This window comes from Pinus tabuliformis, chromosome 3_1 (genome assembly GCF_031772625.1).
Source record: "Pinus tabuliformis cultivar Carrire ecotype Pingquan chromosome 3_1, CPIR1, whole genome shotgun sequence".
Classification (NCBI taxonomy): Eukaryota; Viridiplantae; Streptophyta; class Pinopsida; order Pinales; family Pinaceae; genus Pinus; species Pinus tabuliformis.
In genome coordinates, this window is record NC_142301.1 from 210,558,767 (window position 1) to 210,583,555 (window position 24,789).

General features: G+C 40.0%; 1 protein-coding gene across 1 annotated transcript in view; it reads right to left on the bottom strand.

Annotated features, from left to right (window-relative positions):
• Nucleotides 1–24,789, bottom strand: part of LOC149186531 (uncharacterized) — a 311,171-nt gene that overhangs the window by 78,656 nt on the left and 207,726 nt on the right. The window contains exon 14 of the mRNA XM_089409379.1: nt 15,717–15,908. Within this exon, the coding sequence (XP_089265505.1) occupies nt 15,717–15,908 (192 nt within the window). The remainder of the gene's footprint in view (nt 1–15,716; nt 15,909–24,789) is intronic.

Below are 24,789 nucleotides of genomic sequence, written 5' to 3' on the forward strand. Positions count from 1 at the left end.
GAAATGTCTAGCATATGATGATCATTAAAACAATCAAGCAATAATTAATTTCATGAGATTTAAGATATTTAAAAGATGCACAGAGCTCTAGCAATTAAATTTCAAAGGATCAAAATTCATTATTTAACCATGAAATTCAAATGCTAACCAGTTCATAAAATGATTCATCACTTTCAGATAGCTAATCTTCAAATAAAATTTATGTGCATTTAACTATATAAAAATGACAAATATTAATCACACATTAAAATTTTTAACCTTAGCGAAAAAGATACACCAAAATTGTAAATGTGACAAATCCTTGAGTGAATATGCCAAGACTAAATGTGACAAAATATTTCAAAAATTAATTTTTTTATTTTTATTTTTTATAGAAAAATCTAAACCAAAATAAATCAAAACCCTAAGATTAACTTTTATGCCTTTTTTTATGATTTTTTTTTTTTTATTATTCATAAATTTAAAAATTTTCAAAATTTTATGCAAAGATTCTTTAACAAAACCAAATTTAAAATTGAAACTAACTTACCAAAGTAAAATGAAAATTAAATGAAACTTAGACTAAGCCAATCCTAAGACTAAAACCTAAGCTAAAAGAAATCAAAAATAAATCTAACACCTGACCATATATATATAACAAAAATGAAATTCTATAAAATCTAAATCCTAAATGAATAAAATTCAAATAAAAAAAAACAAAAGATACTAAACAAAAATGTGCATACGATTAACCCTAGCCAACTAAAGCATAAAAGCCAAATAAAATGAAACGAATCGAAATGTTAAAATGAACAAGCTATGCGTATGCAGGTCGACAGAGGTTTGGACTTGACGACGGAGAAAGAACAGCGTAAATTGTTTTGCAGGTTGAAGATATTGGAGAAATATGGCTGCGACAAGGGAAGGGATATGCGTGGAAGGGGCTAGATAGGTAATGAGGAAGGGACGCAGGGAGTGGATGGCCGCAGGTCGGTGAGAGAAGCTGAGGGTTTAGCTTTTGTTTGCAGGTTGCGTGGAAGCGTGGCTGGAGGAGATCCGCTGGTTGCAGAGGTACTTGACGAAGGTATAGGGAACCACAGCAAAGAGCAGGGACCCGAGGGCGATAGGCTGACAAAGGAGAGCAGATCGATGGGGAAGAGAGATGGTAGGTTTGAAGGGTTGAATGGCAGCTAATGAATTCGATGGTGGATGAAACGCAGAGCTGGAGGGGCGTATTAAGCGGCTACGTGAGGATTCAACTGCAGTTTAGACGATGAGAGTTAGTGATGGGGAGCGGCGTAAGGAGAAGTGTAGGTAGCACGCAGCGTTGGGGGAAACGTGAAAATGGAGCAGGTTTTGGAGCAGCGTGGGAAGAACACAGGTATGTATGGAAGGGATTGGCAGCATTGAATGTGAGGAACGCGGGGAGGAGGGTAGACGCAGGCAGAGTGTTGCGTGGAGAATGCTTAGGAGATGAACGTAGGTTCTGAATGGTGAAATAATGGACGCTGCTTGATTTTGATGGCAGAGCTGCAGCTTGAAGGACGCAGATCTTGGGCAGCAGAGAAACTGAACTGGTGACCCAGAAACCCTTGAACAAATGGTTTTTCAGAAAACTTAATTAAAATCTAAAATCTTTCTGCTTCGGATTGCCTGATGAAAACCCCGCAAAATTTTCCAGATATGAAGTAAATATTCCTGCCAGAACTGAACCTGAGGCTAGATCTTACCCTCCAGGGCCTAGATCTGGCTTCGGACAAAATGTTTTCTTCCGATCTGCAACCTGCAATAACAAAAACCGAACACCCAGAAATAAAATGTGCAAGAAACAAAACTAAAAACCCTAAAACTAGCTAAATAATTACAATATTCACAGTTTAAAGGCTCTAAATAGCTAGATTTGTCAGTATGCCACAGAAATATTTTCAAAATTTTAAATTTAACATGAGATGCTTCAGAAAACCCTTCATGCATTCACAAGAAAAATTCAAATGATAAGCCCAGGATCAAAACTGGCTGGGCTCTTCAGAAAATGTTTTTTCGGGAGTTCGCTGGTTCAGCCGAGAACTTCCCCAAATGTCCGATGATCTCAAAATCAAGATTTTCTTGCACAACTTACTTCAACCATTAACAAAGAGGGAGAAAACGATACTAAAATCCAGATCTAATGGAGATACCTGCCATCATATTTAGAAATTTAACTACTATTCAAACCCTAGTGACTAAACAAGATACCTGTGTTTAAAATCATTCTTCATCAAGCTATCATCAATGGCTGAAATTAAATTTATGCACAGAAATAAAACATCTTACAACATTTCTAGGAGAGTAACACCAGCAAGATTTCAACCCCAAAGTCTTTCTTTATTGCACATGAAAAATGACTACAAGAGAGCTTTCTTTAGCACAAGAATCCCAAATCGAATGATCTCAAATGACCCCTGACACCGTATTTAAAGAAAAATTTCCCAACGGCTTGTTCGAGTGATCCATGTCAAAGTGATCTCGACCATCGATGAGGATCAAAATCTCTTTTAATCTCATTATCGAAAATTTTAAATGTTGAGGAAATTTCACATTTTAATATAAAATTTTAAAATTTCGCATTTATTTCCTCAAAACTTTGACTTATTATTATTTTATTATTTTATTTCATTTTATTTTATTTTTTTTTATATTTTATTTTTTTATTTATTATTATTTTTTTTTATATTTTATATTTTATTTTTTTATTTAAAGGGACCCTCGAACTTAGCCTTTGGAAAAATCACCTAGGACCTAGGACTTATGAGGGAATAAAACATTTTCTAACCCTCAAGACACTTTACATCATGATTTTTACATCTCAAGGGGGGAACCCATTTGACATAGACCCTCATAGACCACCCAGTTCTGCGACACAAATATAATCTAGCAGATCAAGCGATTTGTAATAACCTAACCAAATAGTTAGGATTATTCCCAAATCACTTTTACATAGACTCGACCTAGCACACTAGGACTCCCCTAAGATTCTAATGACAAAGTCCATTCCGGCTTTGGAGTTAGGCTGAAGGAAAACTCTGCTGATCATGGATCGGTGAGACAAAAAGCCTTCCGGAATGTAGATCATCACTAGAAAATTAGGTTTACCTAGGCAATTACATACATGATACAGATCTGCTAAGATTATTTACAATTTACACATGCAGACTGGGTTTACAACATAATATGATCGCGCTGATGATGATAGTCGAATGGCACGGACACGTTGATCAGGTGTTATCCCTTTTGCGTAAAAAGGGGGTGTACTGCTATGGGTAGTTGACACGTAGCGGTCAACATTTGGCTCTACTTGGGACACGTTGCTGCACTGTAGGAATGTGAGAATCCAGAATCTGCATCCACACAACACACAACAAAACATAAGTAGCATCCATCCAAAAAATCATCATATAACATTAAGCACATGAAAGATATAAGCTCTTCATTTATTAACTATCTAGTAACATGAAAAGGTAAATCTAATCCTAAAACAGAAATGAAATGCTGAAAAGACAAGGAGTAGGGTTAGAAATACATAGGATGCCCCATGGCATCAGATGTGTTCAATATAGTGTATATTAAGCATTTCCCTGCTTTCAGGCAAATCTGTCGGTTGCTTCTCGGATATGCCATGTCCAATCCTGCATACGGTAGGACTTTTTCCTATCCAAAAATCAAGTTGCTCGCGGCCATCTAATGCATCAAATCTTTTTCTCATTCTCTTTCTCTTGCGCTTTTTCTTCGTGGCAAGCTGTATCACTGATGATGTGGAACATTCTGCTTCGAAACTCTTAGATGAAGTATGTAAGATATGCATGACATGTCTTTCTTCATTCTGTATCTGCTCTGTCAAGGATGATGGATCAGTCTCACAGGTGTCATGAGTTATAACTTGATCTTCTATGACTGGTGGATTAACCGTGTGAGCATCAACCTGATTATTAATTTCCATTTTATCTAGGTCACCTTCAATTAGCCACTTTTCAATGGAACAAAGGACCTCATAATAAGATAGAGCTTGTTGCAGCAGATAACGAGGCTTCTAATCTATTGACATCTCCTTGTTTCTTTCATCCTCTGACTGATGCTGAAATTTCTGTACCTGTATCGTTATGGCATCCATCTGGCTAGAGTGTTCAACCATCATAGTACTGATTTCCCTGGCATGGTCTTCCTCCATGGTCAATAACTTATTCTGAAGACATATCTGACTAGCTTCCATATCTTTTATTACTTTGTCGTCCTTTGCCTTTATGGTCATCAAGCAATGTTGCATAGAGTTTATCTCTTTTTTATGATTTTCTTGCATGGTAGCCAACTGATTATTATAATCGAATCTCATGATGGTCATTTCATCATCCATAGTTGACAACTTGTTCTGAATAGCACTTATTTCCTCCTGATAACTTGCTTCCATGGCAGTCACTTGATTTGAATGATTGAATTCCATGATCGTCATCTTTTCCTCTAAGCCTGATAACTTGCTTTACATAAAATTAATTTCCCTGTCATGATTAGCTTTCATGGTCTCAATTTCCTTAGCATGCTGACTTTGCATGTCGGTTACGTGATCAGAGTGTTTAATTTTCATGATTTCCATCTCCTTATCACGTTTTTCCAGGTGGGTGCATAAAGTTCTCATATCATTGGCGTAATCAGTTACAAATTTTTCTTGATTGATCTCCATATTTTTTACCAGCCGCATTAGTTCTTCTATAATTTGCTTCTGATTTTCCCTTTCATTGTCGACACTGATTTTACAATTTGTCCCTGCTTTTCCACTATCATGGATTTGATCTGCAACGGTACAGGTGGATGGCACATTCTGATATGAAGAATTGTCTTGAAATATTTCATCGACAGTTGGACCCTTCATAAGATAACTTTCATTCTGTTGCACAATTTTAGGGGCACAAGGCAAGCTATCTTGATAACCATATCTATCTTTAAAATCATTGACAATGTCTTGTAAAGAAGTGAAAGAGTCTTCAGTGCAATTATTAAACCAATTCAAAGCATCACCCTCTAAAGAAAAGACAAATAGACGCATTTTGACATCTTCATGATTATACTGAGGAGGTCTACAATATATGAACATTATACGAGCAAACCTGCCTAGATGCTTTCTAACAGTGACTGAATCACCACCCGAGAACAAAGGCAATTTAGAAATGGCCACTTTCGGAATATCATGGAGAACATCAGTAAAATGACGCACGGTAAACGAAAAATCCATGATGAATAATGAGGCACCAAATGGATGATAGAGAGAGATCTCTGCTCAAGAAATCAAGAGATGAAAGAAGTGGAGTCGCCACTTGAACATGAATCTAACTCTAAGATCCAAAGGGAAACAACAACCGGATATCAGAGAGGGCCTCTTGTCTGAGAATAAATGAAAAGAAAAGGAGTCGCCACCCAAACAAGAAACGAACCGAGATGTCCAAGTGCTAAAGGTATAGATGAAACGATTAATGAGATGACGAAAGATAGGGCGATGAAAAGATCAAATGATGCCAGGAAATGTTGGCCGTTTGACGGGCTAATGAATGGCGGAAAAGATGAGATGTGCCAAAAAATGTCGACTTTGCCGGCTCGAATGAGAGATGAGAAAGATGAAAGATGAATGATGAATGTCGAATAAATCAAGGACAGAAAAAAACTCTATGCCCGGCAACGGTGCCAAAAAATGTTGTCGCACAGATTGTCTAGGCAGCACGACAACGCTCAGATCGGGGGTTGTCACCCTGATCCCCAATCTCTCCGTTTAAGTTGTCTCCCTATGGGTAGACCCTATGGGATAAAGGAAGACCAACTGGGAACCAGCTGGGTTGGGAGACACAGCGAAGCAATTGAGCACTTGATTAAATCTTAGAGATAATTTGATTAAATTTTAAATACTTAAGACCAGTGCCTTCGCTAGATCAAGTAATTGGTTTGCTACTGCATGAAAAATAGAAATATGAACAAATCCTTTGACAATTGCTTGAAAATATTTACTGAAATGTCTAGCATATAATGAGTATTAAAACAATCAAGCAATAATTAATTTCACCAGATGTAAGATATTCCAAAGATGCACAGAGCTCTAGCAATTAAATTTCAAAGGATCAAAATTCATTATTTAACCATGAAATTCAAATGCTAACCAGTTCATAAAATGATTCATCACTTTCAGATAGCTAATCTTTAGATAAAATTTAAGTGCATTTAACTATATAAAAATGACAAATATTAATCCCACATCAAAATTTTTAACCTTAGCGAAAAAGATACACCAAAATTGTAAATGTGACAAATCCTTGAGTGAATATGCCAAGACTAAATGTGACAAAATATTTCAAATTTTATTTTTTTATAGAAATAAACCAAAATAAATCAAAACCCTAAGATTAACTTTTATGCCTTTTTTTATTTTTTATGATTTTTTTTAATTTTTTATTATTCATAAATTTAAAATTTTTCAAAATTTTATGCAAAGATTCTTTAACAAAACCAAATTTAAAATTGAAACTAACTTACCAAAGTAAAATGAAAATTAAAATGAAACTTAGACTAAGCCAATCCTAAGACTAAAACCTAAGCTAAAAGAAATCAAAAATAAATCTAACACTTGACCATATATATATAACAAAAATGAAATTCTATAAAATCTAAATCCTAAATGAATAAAATTCAAATCAAAAAACAAAAGATACTAAACAAAAATGTGCATACGATTAACCCTAGCCAACTAAGGCATAAAATCCAAATAAAATGAAATGAATCGAAACGTTAAAATGAACAAGCTATGCGTATGTAGGTCGACAGAGGTTTGGACTTGACGACGGAGAAAGAGCAGCGTAAATTGTTTTGCAGGTCGAAGATATTGGAGAAATATGGTTGTGGCAAGGGAAGGGATATGCGTGGAAGGGGTTAGATAGGTAATGAGGAAGGGATGCAGGGAGTGGATGGCCGCAGGTCGGTGAGAGAAGCTGAGGGTTCAACTTTTGTTTGCAGGTTGCGTGGAAGCGTGGCTAAAGGAGATCCACTAGTTGCAAAGGTACTTGACGGAGGTATAGGGAACCACAGCAAAGAGCAGGGATCTGAGGGCGGCTGACAGAGGAGAGTGGATTGATGGGGAAGAGAGTGGCAGGTTTGAAGGGTTGAATGGCAGCTAATGAGTTCGATGGTGGATGAAACACAACACTAGAGGGGCGTATTAAGCGGCTGCGTGAGGATTCAACTACAGTTTGGACGATGAGAGTTAGTGATGAGGAGCGACGTAAGGAGAAGTGTAGGTAGCACGCAGCGTTGGGGGAAACGTGAAAATGGAGTAGGTTTTGGAGCAGTGTGGGAAGGACGCAGGTATGTATGGAAGGGATTGGCAGCGTTGAATGTGAGGAACGCAGGAAGGAGGGTAGACGCAAGTAAAGTGCTGCGTGGAGAATGCTTAGGAGATGAACGCAGGTTCTGAATGGTGAAATAATGGACGCTGCTTGATTTTGGTGGCAGAGCTGCAGCTTGAAGGACGCAGATCTTGGGCAGTAGAGAAACTGAACTGGTGACCCAGAAACCCTTGAACAAATGGTTTTTCAGAAAACTTAATCAAAATCTAAAATCTTTCTGCTTTGGATTGCCTGATGAAAACCCGCAAAATTTTCCAGATATGAAGTAAATATTCCTGCCAAAACTGAACCTGAGGCCAGATCTTACCCTCCAGGGCCTAGATCTGGCTTCGGACAAAATGTTTTCTTTAGATCTGCAACCTGCAATAACAAAAACCGAACACCCAGAAATAAAATGTGCAAGAAACAAAACTAAAAACCCTAAAACCAGCTAAATAATTACAGTGTTTAGAGTTTAAAGGCTCTAAATAGCCAAATTTATCAGTATGCCACAGAAATATTTTTAGAATTTTAAATTTAACATGAGATGCTTCAGAAAACCCTTCATGCATTCACAAGAAAAATTCAAATGATAAGCCCGGGATCAAAACTGGCTGGGCTCTTCAGAAAATGCTTTTTTGGAAGTTGGTTGGTTCAGCCGAGAACTTCCCCAAACGCCCGATGATCTCGAAATCAAGATTTTCCTGCACAACTTACTTCAACCATTAACAAAGAGGGACAAAACGATACTAAAATCCAGATCTAATGGAGATACCTACCGTCATATTCATAAATTTAACTACCATTCAAACCCTAGTGACTAAACAAGATACCTGTGTTTAAAATCACTCTTCATCAAGCTATCATCAATGGCTGAAATTAAATTTATGCACAGAAATAAAACATCTTACAGCATTTCCAAGAGAGTAACACCAACAAGATTTCAACCCCAAAGTTTTTCTTTATTGCACATGAAAAATAACTACAAGAGAGCTTTCTTTAGCACAAGACTCCCAGATCGAATGATCTCAAATGACCCCTGACACCCTATTTAAAGAAAAATTTCCCAATGGCTAGTTCGAGTGATCCATGTCAAAGTGATCTCGACCGTCGATGAGGATCAAAATCTCCTTTAATCTCATCCGTCGAAAATTTTAAATGTTGAGGAAATTTCACATTTTAATATAAAAATTTAAAATTTTGCATTTATTTTCTCAAAACTTTGACTTATTATTATTTTTATTTCATTTTTTCCTTTTTTTTATTATTTTTTTATTATTTTTATTTTTTTATTTAAAGGGACCCTCGAACTTAGCCTTTGGAAAAATCACCTAGGACCTAGGACTTATGAGGGGATAAAACATTTTCTAATCCTCAAGACACTTTACATCATGATTTTTACATCTTTACATCTCAAGGGGGGGAAAACCCATTTGACATAGACCCTCATAGACCACCCAGTTCTACGACACAAATATAATCTAGCAGATCAAGTGATTTGTAATAACCTAACCAAATAGTTAGGACTATTCCCAAATCACTTTTACATAGACTCGACCTAGCACACTAGGACTCCCCTAAGATTCTAATGACAAAGTCCATTCCGGCTTTGGGGTTAGGCTGAAGGAAAACTCTGCCGATCATGGATCGGTGAGACAAAAAACCTTCTAGAATGTAGATCATCACTAGAAAATTAGGTTTACCTAGGCAATTACATACATGATACAGATCTGCTAAGATTATTTACAATTTACACATGCAGACTGGGTTTACAACATAACATGATCGGGCTGATGATGATAGTCGAATGGCATGGACACATTGATCAGGTGCTATCCCTTTTGCGTAAAAAGGGGGTGTACTGCTATGGGTAGTTGACACGTAGTGGTCAACAAGGTGAAATAAACCAAATAGTATAGGAAGAATTTCTAACGGGTTAGACTTAGAAATTCCAACAATAGGGTCCCTGATGTATCTGGTTAATACCAAGCCAGACATTTGTTATGTTGTCAACACCCTCAATCAATTCATGGTGGAACCCAAGAGGGTGCACTGGGAAGCAGCCAAACATGTTCTCAGATATATACAAGGAACAATCAAGCATGGACTATTATACACCCAAGGAAATGACATCAGGCTGAGTGGGTTCACTGACGAAGATTGGACTGGAAGTCCAGTGGATCGGAAAAGTACAACTGGGTACTGTTTTAACATTAGATTAGGAATAACCTCCTGGTGTAGTACAAAACAGAAATCCGTGGCTCTGAGCTCAGCTGAAGCAGAATATATGGCAGCTAGCACAACTTCGTGCGAAGCCATATGGCTTTGGAATTTTCTTATGAATCTATTCAGGAGAAGGATGGAAGTGACCATGATTTTGTGTGATAATCAGACTGCATCAAACTCTCTGAAAATCCAGTGTTTCATGATCGGTCGAAGAACATTGATATCGGGAGTCACTTTATCAGAGACTGTGTCCAACGAGGGGCAGTACAGTTGAGGTACACTCCTATAGGAGAACAGGTGGCAGACATCCTCACCAAGGCTCTAGGAAGAACAAAGTTTTTTTATTTTAGGGAGAAGATGGGAATGGTGAAGAATCCATTTTAGTAGCAGAAATGGATAGGTATTGGCAGTTGCAGTGCAACAGTTAGCAATGGCAGTGCTATGGGCAACATGATGCAGCATGTTGAGAGGGAGCTAAAGTACAAGTGTAGCAGGGGCAGTAGCAGTGTCATGGGTAGCTGTACAGGAAGCAACAGTGCAATGGATGTGAGGCAACAAGCCTAGCATCAGCACAGAGGATTGATGTGGAGGATCAGTGTGATGCTTTTGTGGTGAAGCATTGTTAGAGCACATTCTTTGCTAAGAGGGAGTGTTGATTTTGGATAGCATCAGATGTGCTCTAGCCTTGAAATTTGGTGGAGAGACTAAGGCACATGAGATCTCCAAGACCCAGAAATCGTTTGGAGAAATTCCACCCAAATGAGGAGTTATTAAAATAATTAATATTTTTAATGGGTTCCTAAGTCTAAACTCACGAAAATTAAAATATTAATGGGTATTAATAAAGATAAGGGTGAGAAGCTTCTAAGAGACAAGGACCAAGTTTGTTTTAATCTTAGCCGTTGATTAGAGACTTAATCTTGGCCGTTGATTCATCAACAAGAAAAGTATAAGAGATGACTTGAGGATCATTTGGAGAAAGACCGGCAAATACTCAGTATTTCAAGGAAATCGATTCTCAAAGAGAAGGAGATCGATTTCAGAGGGAGAGTTGCAGGGTGGAGGAAGAGGAGGGCATCAGGAGCAGTCAGTGAATGAGGAGGAGGTGACACAGGGACATTGAGAGACAGTGCAGAGGGAGACGCAGCCCTCACGCAGGGTAACGAAGAGGGATGTAGAGCCACGCAGAGTGACGCAGAAGTGGGAGAAGGGTCTCCAATGTGTCAGAAAGTTTCCAGGGGAAAGTCTCAAGTGTTTTATCTCAGTTTATCCGTAAAATCATTCCTTGTAAAAGCCATTGTTGTTGAAGATTAATAAAACCCTCATTTGCTACACTGTTTTTCCCACATTGGGTGTTTCCGGGGACAATTGTCCAAAAACAACTGTGTTGATGTGACTGGTTCTTGTGTATGTATTTTCTCTGTGTCATTATGCAATAATTGCAGTAGAATTTATTTTAATATTTGCTGAAAGGATTTCGTAAATAACTTCTTGTGGAGAATAAGTAGGTGAAATAAATCAGTTTCTGCAGTGGAATTTCGGGTTAGAAATTTTCACAGTTTACAAATCAGCAATTGTCTAAAAATTTGTGCCAATATCCAAGTCAAAAATACCATTCAAACTTGGTCAAAACATATGCAGGTCAATGTTGATCAAACCAACCAAAAAATCAGAAATTCATCACTGGTCAACTCGCCCTGGTCAAACAGGCCTGTGATCAAACTTCAGCCTTGTGGTCTGCGGTCAACAGTCTGCACAAGCAGCCCTCTTGTGGTCAAACCTGCAGTCAGCCTAGCGTCAAATTCAGTCAATTCCCTCCAGTCAAAATCTGGTCAAATTTCTGTGGTCAAGCTCAGTTGTCTTCTCACATGTGGCCAAGAGAGAGACTAAAAAAATAGGAAGGACAATCTCCAAAACAGATTTCATCTTGCTCAGACATCCTCTTCTTTGGTGGTGAAATGTGCACCACAATACCTTATTTATACATGTCAAATGGGGTGTGAAAACCCAAGGGGCACATCCCTTCACTAGCTAGCCAACTTGACTTTCCTGGACCGACTTGATTTAATAAAAAATAAAATTTACATATTTTATTTAGGCCGACTTTAAGACTTCTTAGCCATGCGGGAAAACCTACCGATGCTACACAAAAATCAACAAGCACTCCCACAAAGCCATAGACAAGTAGACCTGCTCAATATACTGCTTACATCAGGAGGAGAAAAAACACCAGCGTACAGTATAGTGGCAACTGAAGAGCTCCTCCTCCCACTCCTATCATTATTGAAAAAACCCCTAGCCCAAAAAAAGAAGAGCTTCAGCATGTAAAGGATCAGAATTTAAAGGCACCAGTGGTACAAAAGATATAAATACAAACATATTTTGAGGAAATGAGGGAGCAAATACAATCAGAGAGGCAAGATGCTTAGCTACAGGAACAAGTTTCCCTGATACAAGAACAGCCAGCATAATTACAAAAGATTGAAAGGATAGCAAAGCAACCAACTCCAAGGAGATCCACCTCCTTTTATCCTTGGATTGAGGCAGGAAAAACACTTCCTGTGCCCCTAGCACCACAGCTATTCCTCGCAGTAAAGCAGGAGAAAGTTGAGACTCACCAACGGAAGAGGATTGCCCAATCTAAAGGTGTCAATGATATCACCAAGATGGAAGATGAGATGAAGAGAATGAGAGAAGAAATGGCACTCCTGAGGTTTGATGAAACAAATAGAAGGGAGCACCTAGAGAAAGAGAACAAGCAGCTGAAAAACCAATTGCATCGAACACAAAGATTGCTACAAGAGAGGGACACTGAAGTTGCAACCTTGGAAACATCTTTGGGCACCATGGCACACCTCTCTTTAGAGGCAGTTAATTGCAAGCAACCCTCAAAGGCCTACTACTTAGTCATGAAAGAGCAATGGTGCTAGTTTCAGACAAACATGCTTGCACAAAAAAGGGCTCTCCCTCTGCAAGAAGTCAGGGACTTCATTGACTTCCTGCTTACAATGCAGTATAGAAGATAAGGCCAAGGTTGCTGAATTTTACCTTCACAACCTTGTGCTTCCAAATCTTACCATATAGGACCCAATCCATATTTGGGAGATGCACAGTTATTGGCCTTAGTATCTTGGCTAAGGACTGAGGAGGTCAAAGATGAAGAAGTAAAGAGGACCATGGATGGAGAGCTAAAGGAGCCAATTCGGATTAGAACAAAACACCCAAATCCATCCATCCTCCCTCCACTCATGCACTCCTAGCAGAGGATCCTAAAGTAGTGGATATTTACAAACAAAGGCAAGTGGAGGCCATCCTCAACTTTGAAGATACTTTCAGGTTGTTGGGAGAATAAAGCTCACAGGTTTGCCAAAGGAAATGGTAAGCACTGACTCACAGCATGAGAATTAGAGAATATCATTCCCCCGACAGATTACAAGCTGCACTTGCCAAGACTCCATCATATAAGAGGATCATTCAGAGGCTTGGGGTCCAATGGATTGGACTTGTTGAACCTAAAACTCTATAATTTTGTTGTTGTTAGAATAATTGAGAGAGCATTTTTTGAATATCAAGAATTAAGGATATCTTGGGGTTTCATTCAAGGCTTGTCTTTCATGTGTAGCTGAATATTTTGGTTCTTCGAGCTTGAAGTGGTGTGAATTGTTTTACATAGCAAAGGCTGGTGACTTGATTCATTTCAAAAGTATAGTTGCCACTTGGAAGGATTGTAGTGTGGTAACACATCTTTTGTCATTTTCCACGGTTAGTTTTGGGGCTAATAATTTGCACGATATATATGAGGAATAGTTGCAAGCCTGTTAATTCCAATTCTAGGGTATGTTTAAGTTCCAAGTTGAAGGACTATCCTTTGGAGCCCAACCTTGTGAAATTTCTGCATATCTTTCCAACAATATTAAGATGGACCCACTGAGCTTCCATGCCTCATTTCCTTCTCTAATTACATAGGAAAAGTAAGCCCTCTTAGATAGTTATTGACCCATTAGCCCTAAGATTTTATTTGGCACTGGTTTCTCCCTTCAATCATCATACAAAAATCTAAAAAAAATACTATTTTCTTTTTTTATGAAAATCTAACATAAATTCCTGAATATCTTTTACTGAATTTCAAATTCAAGTCTAGTCATTTTGCATAGCTAGAAATCATTTCTTAGACTTGTTTCATTTGGATCACAATTCTGGAATTTATTCTTCATTCATAAAAGACTAATTGTAATTAATCCTAGTTGTTACCTTCATTTTATATCTTTCGCTGGAGTTATCGGTTAATTAGGCCAATCTAGGATTTACATTTGCATATAAGAAATCAGATTTGCAAGTCAACTTATTGAGCTTAATTTCACATCAATTGGATATGTTAAACAAGTGGTTTTAACTTTTAACTTTTAACCACTTGTTCAAATCCTGGAAATTACCCTTATCATAAAATGAAATTTGACTCATAGATCCATAAAATTATAGATCAGTTTACTTAAGTTGGATCTAATTGATGTATGCATGGTTTTATAAACACTGGAATTGACTACTATGAAACATTACATCTAAAATTTCTGGAGGTGTTGAATCCTTTTACTATCAAGGTTATATCTCATACTGGATTTAGCTAATTTGTATTTCATAAAGTAAGCTTTTGCATCATATAATTATCATCATTAAGATTTACTTGCTAAGTTTTGAGCTCTCTTGAATAAGTAAATATGATAATGATCTTCATAACATATTTAGGGATACTCCCCTTGGCCTTTAGAGAGTTGGCCAAAAGTGAAGACGATGACTATGCTAAAGTGATAGCGGTACTTGTCTGAAGGTTACCTCAAGATTGCATCTGCGGATTAGGCCTTTTTTGACTAAGATGTGAATTAAAGAGGTAGCAAGCCACAAGCACATAAAGTTGTAGATCAATTGGTATTACAGAAGTTCAAGTTTCTTCAGAATAGCCTCAAGAAGAGCAATTCATGTTCTTGGGGTAAAGTAACTAAGTAAAGATGGTTGATGGTATACACTAGAACCTAGTACAAGGTGGAGGGACAAAACCTAGATGACATGGTAATAGCCTGTAATAGAAGGTCTCGAAGATGTAATTCAAATTTCAGACGTGGAAGAACCCTACCCTCCCAGGAAAGGATGTTAGCTCAGTTAGAAGAATGCTTGGGGAACTCCAAATTGTAATCAAAGAGAAGATAAAAGTCCACAATCAAATGGTCGTTTTCATGTCTCTTCAACAATATCATGTAAGCGTGCTTAGTAATAACCCCACTTCTACTATCATCTGAATTCCTTCTGATTAAGCTAAAAGAACAAGTGTCATTCCCATTACTTCAGAATACACACTAACAAATATTCGTTTTACACAACAAGATCAGTTTAAATGGGAAGCAAGGCAGAAAAAAAATGCTTTCCATTGAAGTATGGATTCCATAAAACTGGATATCCTTGAGAGTTAATAGATGTATTATATATACCAAGGGTTAACAAAACCACAAAAGGTCTCATTTTCTTGGTTAAAAATAATATTACATACCCTGTTGAGGTGGGAATGTTTTACTAAATACTGTAGCGATTGTTTGCTGTGAGAATAAACATTATTCACTTGAATCATAAGCATTTACAAGTTCTAAAGGCCTATTCAAAACTTGAAAATTGTCAAAACTTCAAGTGGATGACAATCGTGGAACATGTCAACCTAGTAAATAGGTGTAAGAGAAGAAAAACAGCAAAGCAATGAGAACAAGGAAGAAAGATGAGACCCTGAAAGCACATGGAATAATGCATGGGATGATAGAGCACACATGTTCTGTGGATAAGACCAAATGGAGAATGCCTCTGAAATCATAGGTCATAAAAAAATAGAGTAGCTAAGGGGAGCCTATCATGACTGAACTGAAACTAAAAGTTGATGGGAACAGTAGTGAAAGAAACATAACCAAAAATAGGGCACTTTTAGGCCTATATGTTTTTATCGAAGAATTAAATAAACAGTTCATTTTCACTTCCTGAAGGAACCTCTGCCAAACGATATTTGAAAGCAATAACCTTTATCAAGAGACTGATTATAGAAGCAATGGAAATCCATGGCAAGGCCAATGGTCTCTGTTGTCTTACCTGTTTGGCAATGGAGCTGTAAAGGCCATTATGGACGGAAGATGATGGAAGACACCAGCCATAAACTCTTCCCCGATTGTGGACATACCATTCTTAGTAATTGACCCATCTTCAGCCATAAACTTGTTCTTGCCGTTTTGCCATAAACTTAAATGTACATGGCATCCTGAACCAATGTCATTTGAAGCGTACCTGGCACAAGTCATACATGAAGTTTTATGACATGAGAAAACAAGCTATTGACCTAGAATCATTGATTATTTTTTCTAAGCACAGAGTAAGGTTTGTAAAGAGACATTTTTCCTAACACAAGTGCATGACGATTGCCAACAATATTCAATGATTTAAAGATTTATAAACATCCTTCGTCTAATATCCCAAATACACATAGATAAGAGACTGAATGTAAACATAGGGTCTGTCGCTGAAATAGAAGAAATTGTAAAGAACGAACTTCAGTTTCAGACTGTTGATCTAAAATATTACTAATAGTAGGAAGCATGAAATATAACCTATTTAATGCTACAACAGCCCCATTAGGTCTCAGAAATGTGTATTGCCCTTCATTTTGGATATTATCTCAAGATTAGCTTGTGAGCCAAGGCCACAAACTTACACTAAGATGTTCCTAAAACACTACCTACATTATCCTGGTAGGCTAGCTTAGGCGATTTTGTGCTATGAATTACATGCAGGAGGTCTCGAGAATTGCTGCCTCTGCAAGGTACTTGATGTTTTGGGCTTTGCTGCCGCAAAATCTAGCAGGCCTTGGAGAGGGGTACCATACAAGGCTATCACTAGAATAAGTAACAATGATGGGGTGATTTCCCACTGTCACCACAACCAAAACCACCTACTCTTTATGGATTTTCACTAATGGGAGGAGTCCTAGTATGTATATAGGTCACCTAATAGGTATTCTAAATTTAAAGGTGTAAGGTGACGAGGAGGCCTCCAAGGGAAAAACACAATTTAGGCACAAGGTGCGAAATTTCATTGAAATTACAGCAACTAGAATTTATTCTCCTAACTAATTCGCAATCTAATTGTTTAGGGCAATTAACGAATAAATCACACTGCAATTCTTCACAAAATAAATACGTTCCGGTAGTAAACAAAGAACTGGAAATAGATGCACACACAATAAAAATGGCACCAACATTTTTGGACTGAAAAGTCCCAGGAAAAAACCCGAAGGGAAAACTGGTGCAGCAGATGAGGGTTTATTTTGTTATTATGCAGCGAATTCTGAGAATACAATAATCTGGATGCCCAACTGGCAATCCTCTAACAAATACATTGGAAAAATATCTGGGAGATAATTTTCTCCCTCTGCAAATCAACTCACCCTCCACTGGCCTACTCGCACTCTGCCAAAAATGTGCATTGTTGGCCTGGAATAACTCACATTGCCTGCAAACTGGCTCCAAGTGAGCTATCTTGCCTCCCTCTGCCCATGGAAAATATTTTCTCTGCCTTCCAGATGATCTTCCGGCCTCTGACAACTGAAACGACCACTTTCCAGCGACTCGCATTAGAGTTTCTACCTGCTCACACTGGCTCCTGCAAACCTCTCTGCAGATAATTCGACCTCCCTTCTTCTATCAATCTGGCACTAGAGAAACACTAGAAAACCCAAAATCCTTTTCCTAAAGTTTTTGCTACTCCCTCTCTCTGATGCTCTCCCTCTGGCTCGAACTCTTCCCTCACTGAATCATTGTGCACTGGGTAGCTCAATCTGCCTTGGCTAACACGCTTTCCCTCTTGTGTCTTTCTCCATCCCATCGACTTGCTTTTATAATCTCTCACTTGAGCATCAACGACCAAGATCTAATCGTGATTAATGGCTAAGATCATCTTAGACTTGATCCAAGTCATTTTCTGGAAGTCTCTAGAGCATAAGTTGATCTCCTCAATTAATTCCAATAAATTAATCAATTTTCCTAAGTTAGACCTAAGCATTGTTAATTATTGATGAATTACTTTAATTAAGTAGTCTCTAGGTGTTTTCTCTTGAAACCTTTTCTTGGTTTTGGAGATATTGTGTTCCTTAGACTCTTAAACACAAATCGAGACTAGAACACATGTCTGATGCTACCATACTATCCAAAATCTAACAGTCACTCTTAGTGAGGAAGATGTTCTCTTCCCAAAATCTGTCGCTGGACTGACCACGCTGCTAATGTTTGACATCTGTTACAACTTTCTCACTGATATGACTCCTATCACTGGAAATCACTGTGAAGAGCCCTCTCTGGAAAACTTTGTCTATCAACACTCCACATACTCTGATCTACCTCACACTGCTACTGCTACTGCTCTACTGCCAATACTGCACTATTGCTGCAACTACTGCAATAGTGACTCTGGAAACTCTTTTTCACTTAGGTTGGAACTGATCCTACAACTGTGTTGATTTGGGGTAGCATCGGATGTGATCTTGGCCTCAAATTTTGCAGGGAGGCTTAGGCACATGTATTCCAAAGAACCCAGAAAGCGTTTTGGGAAATTCCACCCAAAGATAATTTTATTAAAATAATTAATATTTTTAATGGAGTTCCTAAGTCTAAACATAGGAAAATTAAAATATTAATGGGTATTAATCTAATTGTGGGTGTAACTTCAAGAAGAAGACGGAGATCAAGCCAAAACGATCTGAGCCTATGATTAGGAGTTAATCTAGGCCATTGTTTGTGTTGATTTGGGGTAGCATCAGATGTGCTCTAGCCACGAAAATTGGTGGAAAGGCTAAAGCACATGAGATCTCCAATACCCAGAAATTGTTTGGGCAGATTATAAATAGTTTGGGAGATATCAAAATAATTAATATTTTTAATAGAGTCCCTAAGTCTAAACTTAGGGAAAATAAAATGTTAATGTGAATTAATATAAAACTGTGTTAGAAGGGTCCAAAAGTCATGGACCAAGCCAAAGTTAATCTTAGTCATTGATTAGGGACTTAATCTCGGCCGTTGAATTGTCAACAAAAAAATTATAAGAGGATTCTTGAGGGTCACTTGGAGAACACACCGAGCTGATCAAGATTTCGATTTTCTGGGGCAGGGTTTGTTGAGGAAGTCGAAAGAGTGATCAAAGTTGCAGCTAAAGGGCAGTGAATACAAAACCAGAGAGGCAAATATAGTACCAGGAGGATCAGCGTAGAAGCCGGGAGAGAGGGACGCAAAGCCAGCCAGAGGTTCACGCAAAGCCAATCAGGGCTCACGCAAAGGTAGCCAGGAGCTGCACAGTGCCTCAGAGAGCTAGCGTGGGTGACACAGAGGCTCTAAGGGCTGACGCAATGCCTCCAGAGGCAGACGCGGGACGAGCTAGGGTGATGCTGGGCAGACGCTGGGCCAAAAAGGGTTGACGCAGTCCCTAGAGGCTGAAGTTGGGGTTTTTGTGGAGCAGATTGGAGTTGGGAGCTATCAGAGTGCTTATTCGAGGTTTCAGCCGGAACATCTGTCTTTGACTGAGAGGTACTACTACTGAGATTATTCTCTATTGGGTGAGCCAGTTTTGGCACCTAGATTGTATTCTGAAACTGCTTAATAATAAAAACCCTCAGATAGTTGCACTGGTTTTCCCGCATTGGGTTTTTGTGGGGACATTGGTCCAAAAACAACGATGTCACTTGTGTGCTTGTTTTGCTTCCTTCAGTTAATGATCTGTAATGTGTTGAGCATGTACTTGTACTTATTTTCAATATTTACATGGTAAATAACTTGTCAATTAATTAGAACAAGTAGCCAGAAATAAATCAGAAAAGTACATGAAGGATTTCTAACAGTTGGACTTAGAAATTCCAACATGGTATCAAAGCGTGGTTGCAGATCACAGGAGAATTGAGGGCATCAGTCGAGCAGAGCAGCAACAGCAGAAAACAGTTGTCCCGAGTGACAGAAGTTGTTCCTAGCAGAGAAGCAGCAAGGAAGGGGTGATGTAGTGCCCGCATCATCAAGTTTGAGTCAGGAAGAGGATCAACGTAGTGGCAGAGGGGAGCAGACTCGACCTACGTAGTGCCCGGTCATCTTTCTCAGTCAAGAAGGATTGATGCCCATGGCCATGAGGTGCAGATTTTGCTGGTGTCGGGATTACGCAGAGCCTAGAAGCTTTAACCTTCAGTTTGTTGGAGCTTAGGAGGCTGCGGGTAAGTTACAGAGTGAAGCTGGTGGGGTACTATAGCCAGAACAATACCTAACAGGGCCAGAACTAGGAGGAGGGACTTGCTACCCAGGATTTCTAGCCAAGAAATCCGGATCAGTAGTGTAGTTGCACTAACAATCAAAGTGGGAGCATCTCGACATTGGCAGAAGGGTTTTCAGGAGGAAAATCGAGGCTCAAAGGGAGTCACACCAAGAACTTCCAGGAGGGAAGTAGAGGAGAAACAAAATGGTAGTGAACGGGGTAAGAGAGCAGGACAGACTGGACGGAGCCTCAAACTTCGTAGTCTGGAAGGCCAAAATCTTCTCTGTTCTAGACAGGAACCGTCTCAAGCAATTCGACTTGAGGACAATAGCAGTCCCAGTTGACCCAGTTGATAACGATAGGTATGAGGATGCAATGAAAAGCGCCAAGAGCATCATCTTTGATGGGGTCAAGGACCATGTAGTACCACATATTGTCGAGAAGAATAAGGCAAATGAGATGTGGGAGGCCCTAACAAAGTTGTATCAACAACTTCTGTGCAGAGGAAGATGCTACTAGAAAATCAATTGCGGTCATACCAGATGCAGAAGGGAGAACAGATCGACCCCTTCCTTGGTCGATTGAAGGAGATTCGAGATCAGCTGACTTCCATAAGGGCCACGCCGGATCAAGAATTGATGGTGAGAATAACCCTGAACGCAGTCTCTGAAGACTGGGAGGTGTTTGTCCAAAGCATACTGGGTAGGGCGACCCTTCCAGATTGGGAGGAAATGTGGGCGGCTCTTCGTCAAGAAGAGATCAGAAGGCTGACCGAGGCAGGAAGCAGCGGCAAGGGGGTCAGAATCAAGGAGGAGGAGGTGGATGCTACCCTAGCATCTGAGGGAAAGCAGGAGAAACGGAAGAAGAAGGACCTCTCCAAGGTCAAAAGCTTCCACTATGGGGAACTGGGTCATTATGCGACCCAATGTACAAGGAAGAAGAGCAAGGGAGAGGCTTCCGAGACCAAGGTTGCGCCAGCAAGGGCGTAGAAGGAAGTGGAGACAGATGATGATTGCGCCATGAGTGCTCACACGCCACTTGAGCGGAAGTGGTGAGACATCAAGCTGTAGTCAGACAGACTACATGAGATGAGGGGCAAGATCCTCGAGGTACCCAGCCTCTTGGATTATACCTTGCTACGGGAACCCTGAAGAGGAGTAGCAGTACTAGCAGATGTCAGTAGAGATGGATTTAGATGGAGTGATAGAGGGAACTACAGTGCAGGAGTCCCAGGACAGCATGAGGTAGCAATGCGAGATGCACATAGTTGTTGCAACAGCACAGAGGTCGGAGAGGGAGCACTTGTCAGTGACAGAGGGAGCTTCAACATCGAGAGTGTTTCTAGTCTGACGGAGATGTCAGAGTTGGGAGATCAGTTACTTACTTCTCAGTAACTGAGTTGCAATGCAGCAGTTAGCAGTGGCAGTGCTATGGGCAGCACGATGTAGCATGATGAGAGGGGTTGCAGTGCAGATGCAGCAGTGGGAGTGGCAGGGCCATGGACAGCAGCACAGATGGAGAGGGAACTGTCGTACAGATGCAGCAGTGGCAGTGGAAGAGCCATGGGCAGTAATACAGGATGCAATAGTGTAGAGGATGTTGGGCAGGGAGGCTTAGCATCAACACAGTGATCGATGCTGGATGATCAGGGTGATACTCAGTGAGGATTATTACTAGAGCATAGTCCTCGCTAAGAGGGAGTGTTGATTTGGGGTAGCATCGGATGTGCTCTAGCCACGAAAATTGGTGGAGAGGCAAAAGCACATGACATCTCCAATACCTAGAAATGGTTTGGGCAGATTCTAAACAGTTTTGGAGATATTAAAACAATTAATATTTTTAATGAAGTCCCTAAGTCTAAACTTAGGGAAAATAAAATATTAATGTGAATCAATATAAAACTGTGTTAGAAGGGTCCAAAAGTCATGGGTCAATCTTAGCCGTTGATTAGGGACTTAATCTTGGCCATTGAATTGTCAATGAGAAAAGTATAAGAGGAGGCTTGAAGGTCACTTGGAGAACACACCGAGTTGATCAAGATTTTGATCTTCTGGGGCAGGGTTTGTTGAGGAAGTCGAAAGAGTGATTGGAGTTGCAGCTGAGGGGCAGTGAATACAAAAGCAGAGAGGCAGAGATAGTACTAGGAGGATCAACTCAGAAGTCGGGAGAGAGGGACGTAGAGCCAGCCAGAGGTTCACACAGAGCCAGCTAGGAGTTGCGCAGTGCCTCAGAGAGCCAGCATGGGTGATGCAAAGGCTCTAAGGGCTGATGCAGTGCCTCCACAGGCAGACGCAAGGCAAGCTAGGGTGACACTAGGCAGATGCTAGGCCAGAAATGACTGAAGTAGTCCCTAGAGGCTGATGTTGGGGTTTTCGTGGGGCAAATTGGAGCTGCGAGCTGTCGGAGTGTTTATCCGGGGTTTTAGCCGGAACATCTATCTCTGACTAAGAGGTATTACTGTTGAGATTATTCTTTGTTGGGTGAGCCAGTTTTGGCACCCATATTGTATTCTGAAACTGCTTAATAATTAAAACCCTCAGATAGTTGCACCGATTTTCCCATATTGGGTTTTTCCTGGGACATTGGTCCAAAAACAATGGTGTCACTTGTGTGCTTGTTTTGTTTCCTTTAGTTGATGATCTGTAATGTGGAGCATTTACTTGTATTTATTTTCAGTATTGACATGGTAAATAACTTGTTAATTAATTAGAACAAGTAGGCAGAAATAAATTAGAAAAGTACATGAAGAGTTTCTAACAATTAGACTTAGAAATTCCAACAGGTTGTCTAGTAGAAATATATAAGAAGGGGCTTGAGGATCATTTGGAAAACACACCGAGAGATCAAGAGATCAAATTTTTGAAGTGAGAAGTTCTTAGGACGAAATTTCGATCAAGGAGATTTCTTCTAGTGGAGGAGCAGAGATAGTTGGGTTGGAGTATCTTCTCCAAAACCCCAAATAATCAACAGAGAGGTAGAGAAGCACCAATGAAGGCAGCACAGACCCATGAAGGACTGATGCTGGGCCAAGATGGCCCACGCAGTGCTTGACATAGAGCTAGAAGGGCTAGCGCAAAGGTAGAATTGTCTTCCAGCAGAAGTCCGAAATTTGTCGGGGAGCTGCCGGATCAGCCGAGAGGGTTGACGTTAGAGCTCCATGTGGCAAAGAGACCCAGCAAAGGGCTGACGCAAAGCCTCAGAGAGCTCCACGTAGGCCCATGCAGTTACTGCGAAGGGGCAGCGCAGTTGTAGCTGGGGATAGTTAGTTTAGCTACCAGATCAGCTAGGATTTGTCGGGTAAGTGAGGTAATCTCACTAAGTTTTCTGCCAGTATTTTTTTCTCTGCAACTGGATTGCTGGAAGAGCATCCATAGTTGTATTCAAAACTACTACTTAATAATAATAAACCCTCAAAACTGCTACACTGTTTTCCCACATTGGGTTTTTCTGGGGACATTTGTCCAAAAACAACGGTGTCACTAGCGTTGTATTTTCTTTCTTGCTGAGTTTCTTGTTTCTGCATAATATTTAATTAATTGAAGGTTGCAGTAGTATTTACTGTAGAAAACAACAGATAACTTGTATGGATTAAGAAGTAGGAGAAGTAACATTAGTTTGCTACAGTAGGGATTCTTGTTGAGGAATTTTCAAATGGTATCAGAGCTGCAGGTGAAGCAAGAAGAGCAGAGCCAGTAGATCCAGCACTAAGCATAAGAAGCGGGAGTTCGAAAAAGCTGCAAGAGGCAGTAGTTCGAAACCCCCAGAAGTTTGACACTGTTCCAAGCTGGGATGGCAAATTTTCAAGGAAGTGTCTCTCCAAGTGAGTCAACGGAGAGAAGGACTCCCAATTCAAATTTTTGCCGAGGCAGAGGGAGCAGCGTTGAAGCCTCAACATGAGAGAGCTCGTGGGACACAAATTTTTAGCAGGCAGATTGCTGGGCTGAAAAACGTTAGAAGAAATAAGAGAAGCACTTTGAGGGAACTTTTCCTCAGCAGACTTCCTGCCGAGAAGTCTGTTTTCTCATTGGCTAAGCAACAATAGTGAGAAGCAAAGAGGATATTTTCGACATTTTTTGGCAGATATGGCAACCAGTGGCTTGAGGGATCATGACAGGCTGGACGGAGAAACCAACTACGTCATATGGAAGGCTATAATGTCTTTCCTTCTAGATGAGCATGCCCTCAAGACATAGGTCGACAGTGTGGTGGCTGAAACTGCGGCTGCAGATACGCTGAAGAAGTACAAAGCTGAGATGGCAAAGGCTAAGAGGATGATCCTAGATGGAGTCAAGGATCACGTGGTGTGTCACATTGCTAGCAGAGGGACTGCTAAGGAGATGTAGGGTGCCTTGGCCACATTATACCAGGGATCTTCCGAGCAGCGAAAGATGTACTTGGAGAAGAAGCTGAGATTTGCTCAAATCCAAAAGGGAGAGCGTGTCGATCCATTCCTCATGAAGTGGAAGGAAACCCATGATGAGTTGTCCATAGCGAGGCATACACCTCAAGATTCATAGTTGGTTAGCTTGGCCCTCAATTCTGTCTTAGATGAGTGGCAAGTCTTTGTCCAGAGTATCTTGGGCAGAGCAGCATTGCCAAATTGGGATGAGACGTGGACAGCTCTAAAACAAGAGGAGCTGAGGAGAGACCTAGTCAAGGTCAAACTTGACGGAAGCAACAACAATAGTGGGTCGAAGCCCAAGGAGGAGGAGGATAATGTAGCCCTTGCATCAAAGGGACAGTAGGGGCAACAAAGACGAAAGAAGGATGTCTCCAAGATGAAGTGTTTTAGATGTGGCAAGATGGGCCACTATGCATCCCAATGTCCTTTGAAGAAAAAAGACAAGGATGAGAAGCACGATCCTAAGGTTGCAGCCGCGAAGATCGA